General features: G+C 39.9%; 1 protein-coding gene across 3 annotated transcripts in view; it reads left to right on the top strand.

Moving 5' to 3' along the window:
• The window catches only part of KDM5A (lysine demethylase 5A), a 53384-nt gene extending 39110 nt beyond the window's left edge, over nucleotides 1–14274 (top strand). For 2 of the 3 annotated variants that reach the window (XM_075504198.1, XM_075504191.1), the window contains exons 23-28: nucleotides 599–1150; nucleotides 1950–2093; nucleotides 5511–5670; nucleotides 5964–6184; nucleotides 8359–8769; nucleotides 10974–14274. In XM_075504198.1, the coding sequence (XP_075360313.1) occupies nucleotides 599–1150; nucleotides 1950–2093; nucleotides 5511–5670; nucleotides 5964–6184; nucleotides 8359–8769; nucleotides 10974–11186 (1701 nt within the window). In that variant the 3' untranslated portion in view covers nucleotides 11187–14274. Of the gene's footprint in view, nucleotides 1–598; nucleotides 1151–1949; nucleotides 2094–4331; nucleotides 4392–5510; nucleotides 5671–5963; nucleotides 6185–8358; nucleotides 8770–10973 lie in introns of those variants that run through there. The other variant, XM_075504206.1, reaches the window with a different exon arrangement.
• The last annotated feature ends 2911 nt before the right edge of the window (nucleotides 14275–17185 follow it).

The following is a 17185-nucleotide window of genomic DNA, read 5'->3' as shown; positions in this document are numbered from 1 at the left end:
GAGGATATCGATGCAGCTTATCAGAAGAATTTGCTGTCATCTGCCTGCTCTTTCTCTGGGAGCAAAGAAAATATATGCAGGCTCATTAATGTGGCTTATACACAGTCTGTTTTACCTTAGTATGCTTTGTTATAGTTACTTGAATGGAGACACTGAGGAAATGCAAGTTGCTTCAGGAAGATAAGTGGTTACACAGATGCTCCTGGTGCTGAGTCAACACTGAAACAATGCTCAGCTGCATTGTCTCGGTAGACAGATGGATGGAACCGATTCTGACTTCTTTCCTGGAGTCAAAAACCTGTTCTTCTGGTGGCCTTATGACAGATTTAATTATGAACTTCAGAAACTTCATAGATACGGAGAAGGTTATCTGAACTTTACATAGAATCTCTGTCAGAAGGACTCAGGGGAGTAATGAGTAATTGAGGAGGAGGTATTTTAGCTAAAGTTTTAATTAGATCACACAATTCCTAAATTTTGGGCTAGTTTAACTAGGAAGATCTCTTGATATTTTTCTTTCCTTTTCCTACGTTGCTAATAAAATGTAATCTCTCTTAGCTGTGAAGGTCATGAACTGGTTTTTGTCTTTGCTGGGTAGGTGGCTATATTCAAGGAGCGGGAACAGAAGGAGATTGAAGCCATGCATGCTCTCAGGGCAGCTAACCTGGCCAAGATGACTATGGTGGATCGAATCGAAGAAGTCAAATTCTGTATCTGCCGCAAAACAGCTAGTGGATTCATGCTGCAGTGTGAGCTGTGCAAAGACTGGTTTCATAGTGGCTGCGTGCCCCTTCCCAAAACAAGTTCTCAGAAGAAGGGCTCTAGTTGGCAGGCCAAAGAAGTGAAGTTTCTGTGTCCACTTTGCATGCGTTCTCGAAGGCCACGGCTTGAGACAATACTGTCTCTGCTGGTGTCCCTGCAGAAGCTGCCTGTACGGCTGCCAGAAGGGGAGGCATTGCAGTGCTTGACAGAACGTGCCATGAGTTGGCAGGACCGAGCGCGGCAGGCTTTGGCCACTGACGAGTTGTCCTCTGCTTTGGCTAAGCTTTCTGTGCTCAGCCAGCGAATGGTGGAGCAGGCAGCACGGGAGAAAACAGAGAAAATAATCAGTGCAGAGCTACAGAAAGCAGCAGCTAACCCAGACCTGCAGGTAGGGGTGTGAATAGCTTGCTCTTTACTGTGCTTGTCCTTCTTCAGTGTGTTGAAATGCCTCATCTTTCTTGGAGAAGCTTGGGGGAGAGGGGAGGGCAGTTAAAAGCTGAGAATTAGATATATCAAAATTACTTAGTTCAGTGCTCCTCAGTCTCAGGCTATGGCTGGCTTCAGTCAGTTAGATGCTGCTCCAGGAACAGGCCTGCTGCTTTGTACTCATTGTCAATACCGACTGCTGAAGGTGCTTGTAAGAAACGTCGGTTCAGATATAACAGCTGGCTAAGGGCCTGAAGATGTGTAAAGCAGTGGCTACTTTGGTGTCCAAATTCCATTTCCCTCATGACAGAATCAAAGGTCTCGATATTTATAATTTCTCATGGATTGTCATTCTTGGGCATTTGGTGTCTTGTAAGTAAATTTCAGCAAGGACTATAGGCAAACACTGGTACTTTTACAGCTAATCTCTTCATTTTGAGATTGAGATCAGATTATGCTGTGGTGAAGAAGTTTGTACAACCACAGGCTATAATTTGGTAGCACTGAACAGCAGTATCTAGATATTTCTAGTCACTATTATTGAAAAAGATGGAAATAAAATCTAATAGAACCTTTTCCTTGGCTATTTCCCTATCTTCCTTCCCTATCTTGCTGTAACTAGGCTTTTCTGTGACTGTCCAGGCAGTTATCCTCAGGCCAAAAGAACCACTGTTTTCTTTCTCAGTAACTCTTTGTCAGCTTTTTAATAGTTTTTTCTGGAAATTTTATTGTTTCATTCCTGAATTCCATTTTTCTTTTAGGGACACTTGACTAGTTTCCAGCAATCAGCCTTTAACAGAGTGATAGGGAGTGTGTCCTCATCCCCACGGCAGACTTTGGATTACGATGATGAAGAGACAGACTCTGATGAAGACATCAGGGAGACATATGGCTATGACATAAAGGTAAGTAATCCAGTGTCGCTTGTCTGCATGGAATTAATCTAGAACACCTGTTTTTTATTAATTCAATTTATTCAGAGTATTTTTTGTATCTTAAACTATCTATGTACATTCTGCCCTGGCTCCTGTTACAGAATAGGTACTTCTCGATTTTATCTGAATGTCTCAGTTCTGGACTATTGGGAAGTTTTGTACTGTTTTTATTCAAAATTTCCAAATGTCCTGTTTGAGTTTGTGCTTTTTAGTGCTAAGGGAAAAGATACACTTCTCAAGGGATTTGTATTTATAATACCATGGAGGATGAACATTGTCTTTATGCCCCATTCAAGAGATACCATGAATCATAAATATGAGTCAGTGTCTGTATGGAGAGTTCTTCAACAGTTTTTGCTACAGGAAAAATTAGTCTCTGAAAACTGCATGCCCTGTAAGAAGTTTCCTGATGCCAGAGCTTCTTTCACATTTTCATACCTTTCTCTTCATTCAGCCCTCATATAAAGGAGGTACATGTGTTGAATTTTGGATGTGTGGAAATATTCAGGACTAGATGTCTGGATCGTGTTGTAAAATTAGTGTCTGGATTCAGTTCAGAAATTGTAACTGCAGTTAAATTTTAAAAATATTTTAACTAGAGAAGAACTGTCATGACAAGGCAATTGTAGAGATAACCAAATGTTTTCAGTGTGTGATGTATTTTACTTCAGAACTTCTGAAATGTCTTTTTGATATATGTAGAGACAAGAAGCAATGCCACTGTTTCTTCTTGTGCAGTATTTTCTTTTTAGCGAGAGTGTCATATCTATCTTAAAAGATGCTAACTTAAAAGCCAGTGTGGTCATGTAAATTATTCTAAGGCAGATTTTCTAGTTTATAAAGGGACAGTGAATTTTCCAGGTATGATTTGCCTCAATCTCCCATATTTAGTATTTTGTTTCTAAGCAGCTTTATGCAAATACACACATTTGTCTTACAGTCCCATGTGAAATGCCAACAAAAGTACATTGCAATTGGGTGTTACAGCTTTTAATTAAATTAGTTTTATATATATTAAAAAAAATTCCAAACTGTTCTTTGCATCAGGAGTCATAATAAGGCATTTCTGAAAGATGCGGCATTTTCTGAGGCTGTGATAAAGCATATGTCAAGAAAGATGGCATATGCTTGTCAGGATCTGAGGGTTTTGCAGGAGCATAATTTCATTTGTTTATTGATTCTGTTGTCATTATTTCAAAATCTGTTACTTAACCCTTTTGATTTGCTAGATTTTGTAATTGTAAAAACATAAAAGTAAAAATCTGTCAAAGCAAAGCTGATAGGACCAGAAATATCTTTTGTTAGGTCAACTAACATGGTTGGAATAGAAGACAAATTTTCAGGCAACCAAATTCTTCAGGTCTAATCTAGAAGCAGCAAAGTTCAAAAGAAGAAGCAAAGTTGCTCAGAATTTAATTATTTTTATACTGTTGGCTTTCAAGGGTTGGTTTTTTTCAGTTTATGATCCATAAACATTTTCCAGTGGAGTGATGTGTTTAAAAAAAAGGGGGGGGGGGGGGGGGAGATATATAGATCATGATGCATCATGAATGAATTTGCTCTTAATACCTTCTTGTGGACCTTGTAGAAGTAATTCTTGGATGCCTAAGGGTCCATAGACTATATTTCGAAAACCAGGGTCTTGGACATCTCAAGTACAACAGTGGTTACAAAAACAGATGTGAAGAAGCCTGTTTGATTATATTGTGCTTCTTCTAATTAGAACATGATTCTTGCCAGCAAATACTTCATTATGAGTGCAGTAGCTAGACTTGTTTTAAGATTTGTTCCAAGCAGACTGATTCACTGGTCAAATTCACTGTAAATTTTCTTCACCTGTAATTGCTTTCATTTTTGTCTCATGTATTTTTTCTCATGCCTTTGCACCTGTGTTCCCTCTGGCCGCCAAATGGTGGTATCTTTTTATTAATTTCCCTATTGGCCCTGAACTTTCTTTAATGTAGTATAATATGATATCCAGAACAAGATATTGTACGAGATATAACCTTTACTATTTAGGGAGAATATCTTCCTCTTTCTGAATATATTTATTCCACCTTTTCATCTGGGCAATTTAAATCTGAATTTCCCACTTCTCGTTCTGTACTAAAACCATTAGTGTGCACTTCACTTCCTTTTAAACATGTAACTGAAAGCCAGAGAGAGATTACCATTCTTAAACTCCCTTTTTATGTCATGAAATGACAGTGTCTGGGTGGTACAATTTCCTGAGTTGGCCATTTTGGGACCCACACAGCTAATCTTCAGGTAAATATTGTCAATAACTGCTCTACAGCCTTTCTCTTCTTTTAAGCCAGCTTCTTCTTTTTTATTGTTTTCTGAAAGATTTCAGTCTTACACGGCATGCTAAGTATGTTTAACCTGTTGGCCAGTTTCATCATAAATGTGACAGGGTCGCTGAGTTCTGGAAAGTGCTGTGGAAATAGAGAGCTGGTTGAGGAGATTATCCTTATTAATTTCACCTGCAGGGGTAAGAAGAGGGAGAAGTTAGTACTAGGGGGCATCAGGGAATCTACTCAGATGGGCTTGTGCCTTCTCTGAATTTTCTGCCTAATGTAATGCAAAGTCAAACAAAGCTTCTCCCACTGCTAAGAGATTCCTAATCTCTCTTCTCTTAGTGGATCCACCTGAAGGCATGTGTCCTGTTTCAGAATACGATGTATCTAAAAAGTCAAGCATCCATCCTACACAATGCTTTGAGCGTATTGAGTGTCTTACACAATGCATTGAGCTGAGCACAAGCCAATGCCATCATTATTCTGTTCATGGAAATATTCACAACAGTCTCAAGTATTACAGCCCTCTTCCTTTCAGTGTTTGCTCCTATCTTAAAATAGTTTGACTGCCATAAAAGTCTCGATCCCAGGGCAACGTTTGATTGTTTGCCATTATGTTGATATTTGCTGTGCTGGAACACCCTGGTTTTTTCCTCACCTGTAAGACCTTTAATAGTTTTTCTATAGTAACCATTATTTACTCAGCATACCCCTGCTTTACTAAAGATGCCAGTCTTTATGGTCTTGCAGTCAAATTTTGAAGCAAAAAAAGTTACGTAGGCTAGAGTAAGCCTCTTTTCATTATGTTGACTTCTGAATACCATACTTGAGGGACTGCTGAGTGAGGAAACTTGTCAAGTGTTTCTCATGCACTAACTATAATTCTGTTGACCTACCTCCGTAGTTGCTATGTTCATCCACTATTTAAGTAGGGATGTAACTTGTACCTTTTGCACATGGTCTTGGCGTATCTGGTGGGGTGCTTCGAAGTAGGGTTTTAGGAACAGCAGACTGGTCAGTCTTAGAATTTACTTTGAAGTAGGTATTTTCTGGATCCAGATGTTGCATGTTTTCTGTGGGTCTTTTTCAGGACAATGCCAGTGTAAAATCTTCTAGCAGCTTGGAGCCCAATTTGTTTTGTGATGAAGAAATCCCCATTAAATCAGAGGAAGTGGTGACACACATGTGGACTGCTCCCTCATTCTGTGCCGAACACGCATATTCATCTGCTTCTAAAAGCTGCTCTCAAGGTATTTGCTTTTGTATACATTGAGATAAAATTGAACAGATAGCTGGGATGAGCAGTCAGTAAGGAGGGGAACTGCTTTACCACCTGTGCTAGTTGTAGAGGATATGTTGTCTGTAAGAAGGTACAGTAGAGTTACGTTGCAGTTAGTTTCCCAGTGTTTGATGTATAGACCTATGTCAATGTTTTTGCTTGGGATTGTCTCCCTCCTTAGATTGTTGTTGTAAAAAGTATGTCATTTCTTTTGGTTTTGATCTCTTTCTTTTATCCTTGTATGACTTGCCTCCTGTCTGAAAGGTTCTAGCACTCCTCGGAAGCAGCCTCGGAAGAGTCCACTGGTACCTCGCAGTTTAGAGCCCCCTGTATTGGAGCTGTCACCTGGAGCGAAAGCTCAGCTAGAAGATCTAATGATGGTAGGAGATCTACTAGAGGTATCACTGGATGAGACTCAGCACATCTGGCGGATTTTACAGGCTACTCATCCACCCTCTGAGGACAGGTTCCTTCATGTCATGGAGGTATGGAACTTGAAGAAATACTCCGGTATGGAAAAAAAAACCCCACCACATTATTATGGTGGCTTTTTTAAAAATATAATCTGGGGTAGTGGAGTGCTTAGTTACTTGACATGTTTGGATTTCAACCAGGGAATAGTAGATTCCAGAAAATAACAGAATAAGAGATCCAAAAATTCAGTTCTTGATCACTCATGCCGTAGCGTTGTCCTCCGCGATTAACTATATTTAGAACAGTTTTCTCGGGCGGTTCCATATGCAAACCTTATTTTAGAAAATACAAGGTTAGGGAAGGAAATGCTGTTCTTGATTGTGCTTGGAATCAGAACTGATCTGCAAAAGAATTACAAGAAACATTTAGGAAGATGGAAAGTCTGCACTTAGCTTGTATAACTTAATACGTGTATGTTGCTGAACTTTTGTTGTTACTGGGGAAAGAACACTTTTTAAAATAAAACTTGGTTTGGTAATGCAGGTAATAAGATTCCTATTCTTCCTCAGAATAACATAGACATAGCAATTCTTTGATGAATATACTGTGAAGATGTACTGATCACTTTGCTCAGCTGACAATGAATGAGGCAGGTTTATCTGCTGATTCTGAGGTCTAGTCCAAATCACTCAGCCTCATTCCTGCAGTGGGTAAAGGATGTGTGCTGGATGAGAAAGTAAACTTTTGTGTTGAAGAGCTGTACTGGAACCCATCCTTTATCATCTGTCAGCTGAAGTTAGGGGTCAGTTTGACCATGTGTAGTGATGGAGTACATGATTGCTTTTTGGGTTACTAAACTGCACAGGAAATATATTGAAGATGGTTCTTTCTTGACTTTTTGGTAGTGTACAGTAATATAAGATGAAAGGTTACATGCTGTGAACAGTGAGGTTAGATGAGCATGTTAATCAGTTGTCTCATTTTGTGAGTGCCATCCATATACAATGGGTAAGTCAAAGTGTTGCCAAACTGCCATCTGTTAGGACAGTAGTATAAAGCAGACCCTGCCTCCAAAGAAGTACTGCTTTACTATGTTTTGACCCAAGTCCTTCACTTCATAAGCGTAATGTTCTTTCATTGTAATGGTTTTGGCATGGAACTGATTGAAGAACAGTTTGAATGCCAGCAAATAGCAATTTATAAATAGTATGCCAGACTGTTACATTAGTAGTTAAGCACAGCTTTTTGGGGGCGAGGGGAGTATAAAAGGGTGTAAGTGTGTGTGTGTGTGTGTTACAACATTTTCTGGTTAACCCTTATGAATACTTGTTTGACCAGAACTACTAATTTTGAATTGACTACCTTTCTATGTCTGTTTACATGCAAAATAGGTAGTCTTTTTGTAAAATAATCTTCAGAGGATTTGGTTTCGGGTGGAGTAGCTATATTAAGTAATATACAGTAAACAATCTTTTACTGGTTTATGGTATGTCCTTAATCTATTAATAATTATTAAGGTTAAAGTATATAGCTGGATTTACTCAAATTGAGTCAGTCCTGTTTGTACAAAGGAGCTATACATGTGAATCTTTCAGCTATAAATAGGACTTGTCACTGTGAGTGCTACCTGCAGTGACAGAGTTTGCCAATTTTAAGCCTCATTTCTGATCTGAATCTGCTATTTAAGATTTGTTAATGACGCCAGGATGTTTACAATGTGTGCCAGTTTGGAAGCTCTTCAAATAATGGATCTGTTACTTTCTTGTCTTGCTTGAGTTGATGATACATTTTAAGAATTCACCAATTGCTCTTTCTTAATCTCCAGAATAGCAATTGCTTTCTCTCAAAAATAATTACAGGCAAGACTGACCTAGGATGAAAAATAAGCAAGAGCATCTAACAAATGATTAATCTTCTCAACTTCTGTTAAAAAGCAATGTGAGAAGGGAGTTGTAATTATTGCTATTCTGCCTCCTTAGCCTTGCTGATGATTTACTTTTTCCACTGGACATTTTTGATTCATTGTACTTTGACACAGTTGATACCACTTATTATATTTTTCTAGTATGGCGAAAATAAAGTTGAGCCCCTTTTTGTTTAGAATTTGTGATAGTATGTTGTTGAATAGGTTTATTTATACCATGTCAGGGTAATGGTGGAGGTAAGTACATCTCTCATACCACAGGTTTGCAGTATGTGGAAATTTGCATTTGAAAAATAATCTCTTTTCACCCTTTCTATGAAGGATGACAGCATGGATGAGAAACCACTGAAAATGAGAGGGAGAGACTCTTCTGAGAGGAAGCGGAAACGAAAGCTGGAGAGAGCAGAGCAGTTCTTTGGAGATATGAAGCAAAAATCTAAAGAGCTGAAAAAACTGGAAAAACCCAAGAAGAAGAAGCTAAAACTCACTATGGATAAGACAAAGGAGCTAAACAAGCTGGCAAAGAAACTGGCTAAGGAAGAGGAGCGGAAGAAGAAGCGAGAGAAAGCAGTTGTCGCAAAGGTGGAACTAGCAAAGGAGAGTACAGAGAAAAAAAGAGAGAAGAAAGTTCTAGATATTCCTTCTAAGTATGACTGGTCAGGAGCAGAAGAGTCAGATGATGAGAACGCTGTATGTGCTGCACAAAACTGCCAGAGGCCCTGCAAGGACAAAGTGAGTTTTCACTTAGTTCTGTCATAGGCAATTCCATGTGAAGTCAAAAACCCCAGTGCAATTTAATAATTAGGTTGAACAGCATGAGCAACAAAAGTGGTATGATTGGAAATGAGAGAGCATTGAGTAGTACTTCGGTACGTACACAGATGTAGTTGATAAAACTATAGAACTTCCTTATTGTCTTATGTACTTTAAAACAGGAGGAGATGGAAAATTAGAATCTGGGAAAAGGTACTCTGTCTTGGTTAGGAAGTTTAACCTCTTCAAGCTGTGTAATTTTTTGCTGGCTATGTGCAACACGCATTGTCTGATTCAAAGGATTAACTCTTTGATTCAGCTAGAAATGTTCCTGACTTCAGTGTGTTTCTGAGCAGAAGTGGGATGTGCGATGTTCCTAAATGAAGTATATTTTCTCTAACTTGCATACAGTCTGTGAACAGTGATGCTGCAGGCTGAGGGCTCTACAAACTGCAGTGCTTCACTTTTCTTGTTGGAGATAAATAATCAGTGATTTTAGACCTGATTGGATTATTACAAAAGAAACTCGATCTGCCTCTCTCTATGGTACTGCCTGTCCTGATTGTCAGCTTTTAACACTGACTAATTGATGATCAAAAAATGTCTTTTTCGGAATTTTTTTTTCTGCTTTTCAGAAAGAAGAAAAAAACTGCTCCCAATAAGAACTGTGGGATTGACACTATACTGCACTGGCTTGCACAAGAGAGAGTAGGAACAAATACAAACACCAAGAACTTATTTCTTGTTTCGCAAAATTAAAACATGGAATTCAAGTGTTCATTTGAACACTTAAGAAGACCAGTTAAAAGACCAGTTTTGAAGTCTTAAACTTAGAGCAAGTTTAGAAATTACACTCAATCACTCAAAAAATGATACAGTGTTTGTACCACCGTTCCCTTTACTTCACAGATGATAATTAGCTTGTATTAGTACATTTTTACAGAAATTGAGATTGCAAGGGAGGAGGGTGCCTTAAAGTTCATATTATAGAGAAGGTTGTACTAAATTTGTCAAACTTCCATAAATTAAACTGAGTAAAATTCCTGATTGTATAATCAAAGCTTTTAATGGAATGACTGTCTTTCCATAAGGTTGGACATGTTTTTGTGCATTCAACAGGTGAATGCCATACAAGTAAAAAATGGCAGATACTGGAATGTAATGACCGAAGCTGCAGTTGTTAGTGTCTATTACCACTTATAAAAATTTGTTCAGGAACAGTTTTCCTACAAACTGAAGTAAAATCTTGAGCTGATAATGTTTCTTCATTTTAGATAGGTTGCCACTACTGTTATTTTTCTAATATATTTTCATTTTCACATTCCCCTGTAAGGTGAAAGCAGAACTACAGCAGTAACAATTTTTATAACTGTACCAGTGCATGCCATTAAAATTAAGAATCTGTGTTCCTTATCTTGCAGATCTCAGTTTCTGCCCACTGACTCGAATTAACATGTACTTTTACTCAGGGAATTACAGAAATCTGATAATTAATCTTTTTTTCCTTCCTAAGTTTTAATTTACTTTTTAGGCCTTTTCCTAATTGTTCCATAGCAAGTTCAGCTCAAAGTTTGAAAAATTTTAGCTTAAATGTTCTGACACTTTAGTGTTACAGTTTGTGTGCATTTTTTGGCATTTGGTGGCCAGCTGTATACCTAATATGTAGCTGGTAGAAAAGTATTAAAGCTGCTGATGTCATGTGGCTTTTTTTTTTTAGCCAAAAGCAGTAAACAAGTCCTTCTGTTTTCTGTAATTTTTAAGTTGCAAAAGCTACCATTTGATAATGCAGTCTAAGGGGATATATATAATTTAGGATGTGTATTTGTAGACTCTCATCTATGCTGAAGTAACTGTCCCTGAGCACGCTCCTATTTTAAATGTGTTCTAGCATACCTGTCTTTCATTTGAGAAGAACTGTCATCTTCCTCAATAGTAGTAGTGTGTGTTTGTATTGTGATGATCTAAGGATGCAAGAGGGGCAAGGTTTGTTGGAAGAGTGTTATTTTTTATTAAACTGAAGCAGCTCATTAAAACAAGCTCTACAAGGCATTAATTTGTGCCCAAAAGCTTTTGTGTTCTAGGTGTATCAGGTGGGTTTAATAGAAGGTATTTTCTTCATGGAAACTATGCCTATCTGTCTTCCCTTGTAATGTGCTATGTGTTGCTGATCTGATCTCTTGCAGGTAGACTGGGTGCAGTGTGATGGTGGCTGTGATGAGTGGTTTCATCAAATTTGTGTTGGTGTCTCTCCGGAAATGGCTGAGAATGAGGATTACATATGTATAAACTGTGCAAAGAAGCCAATGCAGGGACCAAGTAGCCCTGCTCATGCACCACCTCCTCCTTTCTTACTGAGCTACAAACTACCAATGGAAGATCTTAAGGAGACAAGTTAGCAACTAGTCGATGCCTGGAACTTGTTGGGAAATGGACCACTGAAACCCTACAGAAAGAGGGTTTGAAGCTAATGTAGCCACTGAGCTTCACTTCCAAGGATGTACAGACCTGCAGCAGAGTTGGTCCCTTCCTTACAGCTGGCTTCCTTCATACAATGGGGACGTCAAGGCACAGTGGTACCGACTCATCTATGCAGACACCGCCTGATTAGGAGCTCCAGCCAGTGTTTTTTGACTTGAGTATTTCCATCTTTGAGTGTGGCTGTTGCTCTTAGAGACTGAGCAAACCCGAGGCTGTTAGATTAGACACTTCAGGGTGTTAGAAGTACATGCTGGCAGTGGAGCTGGCTTGGAACTGGTGGGTATAGGCTGGAGCTTTTAGGCCTACCAGGTTACCCTAAGGAGGTGACTTTGGAAGTTATCTTTTGCCTCCCCATGCCAACCCAGTGAGTAGGGCAGTGTCTTGGGAGAGTTAAGTTGCCTCCATATCCAGGCAGCTAACACTACACTATAAAGATGGGAGCAAGTGGATGAATTTCTTTTTAATTTCTCTTTTGTAGCTAAAGGGCAGAGGAGCTCATGATCTCAGAAATCCGCAAAGGTTCTGTTTACCAAAAAAGAAACCCAACTCTACCCCGCTAGGCAAAATTTTTTCCTTAGTGGGGAACAGCTGATCTTCCTGTCCTGAGGAGGGCCAGAAAACATTGATGAAGATGTCTAGCTAGACCAGAGCTTGGGAAAAGCAGAGTGCTTCCCTTTCCACAGGGGTGCCCTCTCCTGTTCTAGGCTTTGCTTAGAATTCTGCACTCCTGCACATTAAAGTTGTCTCACGCAGGATGGAGCTGGCAAGGAGGTACAGCACCCAGGGCACCAGCTTCTGTGACCTGTACCCAGGGATGGGAAGGAAAGAAGACAGCCCACTTACCTCAGAGGTTACACTGACATGTGCTTCTGTGAAAAGTCTCACTCACACCTATTTCCAGTATCACCAGGCTACGGGCATGGCCTCAAGCGATACCAGCAAGCAGTCTGCAGATACTGTTGGCAGCGCAGATCCCCCTCCCTGCTGGCTTTGCTGGATGTGTACCAGTGTACAATCAGCAACAGTTCTTGTTTGAAGTTGCCCCTGGCTTTGCCAGAGGACCAGAGGGCTTGGGGTCATCCTGGGTGACAGTTGTTTTAGTAAATCCATTTTTAAAGAAGGACTTGTTTTTACTTTTTTCTAAATGTCTCAGACTACTGACTTGTTCTATAAATAGATTATTTTTCTTTGATTTTTTTATACTTACCACTGTTAACCAGCAGCACAGACAGAGGTTCACAAAGCAAAAACCTGCCCGTGGGCTTGGGTTTTTTTACTCCATTCCTTCCTTGTAGTACAAGGAATTAGCAGTTACCTTCCCCGTTCTAGCCTGACCAGCTGCCTGTGTTTAAATAGGTAAATACATTTCATGTGCTACCTTTGTGTTTGGGTTTGTTCCTATTAGTGGGGCATCTGGGCCTTAACGACTCCAGTGGATGCTGGCTTTATGTATGTGAATGTCTGAAGCCAGCTACTGGGCTGTCTTGTCCCCCTCTCCACTCGCTCCCTATTGTGTTTCCATTCTTCTGCAGTTCTAGGAGTGATGTAAGTAGTATCCAGTCTTACTAGGAGCTGGATTGGGATTTAAAGAAATATTGACAAAAACAAAAGTGTTCTGTCTTGACTGTTCTGTGTCCCTTCTCTTGTTCTCTAATATTTGGAAGTTTATTTATCTGGCAGAATTATCCATCCAAAAAAAAATTCAGCTCAGGTAGACGAACTTTATCGGTTTGTTTATTTGTGCCTGCTACCTGGGAAGAGGAAGATGTGCAAAAGAAAAAGGGCTAAGATGGAGGGCAGAAGATACAGGGTCTTGGGGAGCTTTGAGTGCAAATTGGGCACAGACTTATAATTCCTGCTCCTTAAAGACTAATATGGTGTTAAAAGCATAAGCAAGCTGTGGTTAAGCATGTGGCTGAAGAGGCACCGTAGCAAACTTAAGAGTATTATTTGTTTATTTATGAAGGAGTCTATGCTATAGCTAGACATACCCTCTTTTTGACTTCAGTTACATTTTTTTCTTCTCAATGTACGCTTAGTTTTGGTAAACTGATTTAAACAGATGTTTTCCTTTCCTTCAAGCTTTAACTGATGGTACTACATAAATGTTTCCCTATATGGAGTGGATAGACTATCTGTCACAGATGTTTAATCGTTCCAGAAGTAGACTAGTACAAGATTTCTTAAAGAATCCCAGTGTTCTGTATTCTTTCCTGACTCCTAGAATCCATGACACAACAGGGAAAATATGGTTAGCATATCCTGTTAGCCACTGAGCATATCCTCTTAATCATTCCTACATTCTCTGTCGTGATAAAGTCATTGTTATTTGTAATTACCATCAACTGGAAAAGTGATCTTTTAGTAAATCTGCATTGAATGTTCCTGTTTCTCCGAGTAGAAGGTGTGGTGGAGAATGTTAACAGTAGCGCTAGTTACAACAAGAAAGAAACAAACAGCTATACGATGCAATGGTCAATCATTCTGCTTGTAACAAGCATAGAAAACAGTAAACAACAGACAGAAATGTGCAAATAATGTGCAAAACGTCACATTTTAGTAGCTGTTTTTCATATTATCACATGGAAGAGGCTCTTTATTACACTGTCGAAAGGAGGTTGCCACACTTTTTCTAGTTACGGATGTCTCATCTGCTTTCGGGTAAGGTGTTCATAAACCGAAGACCATTATTAGCTTTACATCTTATTGTTTAAGCTTATTTTTTAAGAGCATAATTCCTCTCAAAGGATTGCTGATAGTATGAACTTATGAATAAATGTTAACTTTTGGAAAAATCTGTAGATATGTAGTTAGTGGTTGAAAAACCTAAAGCTACAGCTGTGATACTGTCTCCAGATTTTAGGGTTTTGAATTTTTATAAAAACATATGCAAAGAAGCAAGCCAAAGTTAAGCTAAGGAAATAATTTTCTTACATGTCTGCTACAGCTGTAGGAAAAATCTCTCATGCTTTGGGGACAAAATCTCAGTATACACAAAATCTTAGCTCATGTCTTAATGTTACGTTCTACAAAGGATACTAGCCACTGTTCATGTTATTTCTCTTCATGTGTCTGACACAAAAGGTCAAAGAAATGACCTGAGCTGTTGTGAGGAACTAAAAATGGCCAGGACTTGAGTTGTATATCTTATCCAAATCATGCGGTTTCAAGCTTTTTTTTTTTTTTTTTTTTTTTTAAGAACCAGGGCCTGGAATTGGGCAGCTTTATTTGCGTAGAGATAAATGTCACTCCTGAACTTCAGTACCATTACTTTTACGATTCATGCTTTTGACAGATCATCTGTACCTGAATGCTTGTGCAGCCTGGATTATTTGATAATGAGGGCTTAAGGTAAAATTGATGATATTATGAAAATTATCTTATGGGACTGGAATACAGTCACACAGCGTAAGATAAACAGATGTCTGTGTGTTTTGTTTAGCCACACTGTGAAGCTTGCATTGATCTTTTCAGTTTTTAGAATCATAGAGTAATTTAAGTTGGGGGGGACTTCTGGAGGTCATCTGGGTCAACCTCCTGACCAAAGCAGGGCTGACTTTGAAAGCAGGTCAAGTTTTTCAGGGTTGTGTCCAATCATGTTTTGAGTATTTCCAGAGATGGGCATTCGACAATCTCTCTGGCTTCCTGTTCCAGTTTTGTAGCATCTTCAATGCAAACTTTTGTCTGATATGCAGTCAGATATTCACTTGCTGTAGCTTGCCTGTTGCCTCTTGAAGAGTCTGGCTCCATACTTTCTGTAACCATCCATTAGGTACTTGAAGACTGCAGGTCCTGCAGCCTTAATTCCCAAGCTGAACAAACCCAGCTCAGCCTCCCTTGAGCCATGTCATGTGCTGCGGCCTTCTAACAATCTTGGTGGTCCTCAGCTGGACTTGTTTTCAGGTTTGTCAATGTCCGGTTTTGTACTGAGGAGCTCAAAACTGGATATTTTACTCCAGATGCAGCTTACAAGTGTTGAATACGGGGGGAAAGTAACTTCCTTTAACCTGCTGGTCATGGTCTTACTATGCAGCCTGGTACAGGGTTGGCCTTCATAGCTGCAAGGGGGCACACTGCTGACTCCTATTCAATGTGTCCACCATTAGTCCCAGGTCCCTTGATTTGTTATTTCTCAGGTGCAGGACTGATGAACTTAACATTTTACATCAGCACATCGCTCCAGCCAGTCAAGATCCAACTGAATGGGAGCCCTTTCCCATGTTTTGCGTTGTCCTGCTCCCATTTTCCCCCCATCACTCAGTTCGGTGTCATCTGCAAACTTGATGAGGGTGCACTCTATCCCATGACACAGGTGGGTAAGACATGAAACAGTATTGTCTCCAGTACCAACCCCTGAGCCACCTCTCCAGTACTTTATTGTCTCCAGTACCAACCCCAGCCACTTGCAGCTGGACACCTCCTAGATTTCAAATTGTTGACTACTAAAGTCTGACCACAGCAGTCCACCCTGTTTTTCACCCCCATTGTAGGTTGTCCATCCACTCTGTGTGTTTTTGCTGTAAGTCAGTGTAAACAACCCCTGCCCTCCCCTTGTCCATAGGACTCATCACAAATGGCAACCAGACTGGGCTAGCGCTACAGTGGTGACTATTACCATCCCTCATGGGCCTGGATTTGGCTTTAAGGATGTTTTGTTCTGTAATCTTCCCAGGGAGCAGAGTGAGGCTAGCTGCCCTGTAGTTGCCTGCATCCTCCTCATTTCCTCCTCTTCACTGAATGGGCATGATGTGCAGAAGGGTTCATCACCATCCATCAAGATCATGATTCTCTTATGCTTTGTTCATCGTTGTGGCATACGAGATTCGAAGAAAAAAATCAACCTATTCGAATTGCTGTTTGTAAGATGCATGGAAAACTAAATGGCAGAACCAAGCTTCTTCAAGGGCTGCTCATACCTGAACTCCATGTGGGCTAGTGAGCAGTTATGTCAGTCCCATACATCTAGATACAAGTCCAAGCTGGTCTGGTTGAAGTCAGTGTTACTGATGCATTGTCCTTTTGTATGCGGCTCTTCACACTGCAAGAAAGGCATCATACGAATGAGCATGAACAGGGGCGTCTGATCTTCTAGGAGAAATGGAAGTCTACAGCCTTGCTCATTCAACAGTAGGCTGTTTACTAGGCAGCTGTCCAAGGATAGCTATCACCTTTACTTCGTGTTGTTCTAATAACAGTTATTAGAATAAGCATAACACAGAGCTGTAGCAAAGTAAAGCAGAAAGTATTAAGATACTCATCAGTTGCTTATCAGACATGCCTTGCTGTCATTCTAGGTACGTTGCACACCTTTTAAAAACAATGACTGATTGAAAGAACCGCTGTACATTAGCAGTCATTGTGTGGAAAAAGTTTCTTAAAATTATTCCTGAAATCGCTGTTAATGCCCCTGTAAGAAGTTGAGAACCGTGATCTGCTAAAAGCAAGATTTTTGAGGCTTCCTTGAGTTAGATGAAAATGAAAAGCAGGGAACTCCTTCAAATCCTCTCCAGCTGCGGTCACTAAGAATGTGTTTGGTCAGCCTGCCTGAACCAAACAGGAACTCTGCTTCAAGCACTGAGGCAGCAGGGAGATGCAATAAATCCAGCCCTTATCAAAATTCTAGCCACGCTGGCTTTGGGAGGGTGATAAATGCGTAGGACAGCTGGAAACTGCACAGCAAGACATTGAGAGCATTGAGCCTTATGTAATGAGATGGCTTGGTACAAATGAACGTTAAGTTGCAAGGTAAAGGCAATGAAAGTAGCAAGGATTTATTGAAAAACAAATATTTGTAAGGAGACATGCTCTGAATGCCTTAGAAACAAAAGCCCTGCTGCAGTGAATAGTTTTAATCCTAGATGGGGCATTGTGTCTCAATTTGAGGCTTTTCAGAGGCCAATTTTTGGCAGTCTGTGTA

The sequence above is a fragment of the Mycteria americana genome, chromosome 1 (assembly GCF_035582795.1).
Source record: "Mycteria americana isolate JAX WOST 10 ecotype Jacksonville Zoo and Gardens chromosome 1, USCA_MyAme_1.0, whole genome shotgun sequence".
In the NCBI taxonomy this organism is placed as follows: domain Eukaryota; kingdom Metazoa; phylum Chordata; class Aves; order Ciconiiformes; family Ciconiidae; genus Mycteria; species Mycteria americana.
Note: the sequence above shows the minus strand (reverse complement) of the source record. Positions and strands in the feature narration are given on the sequence as shown.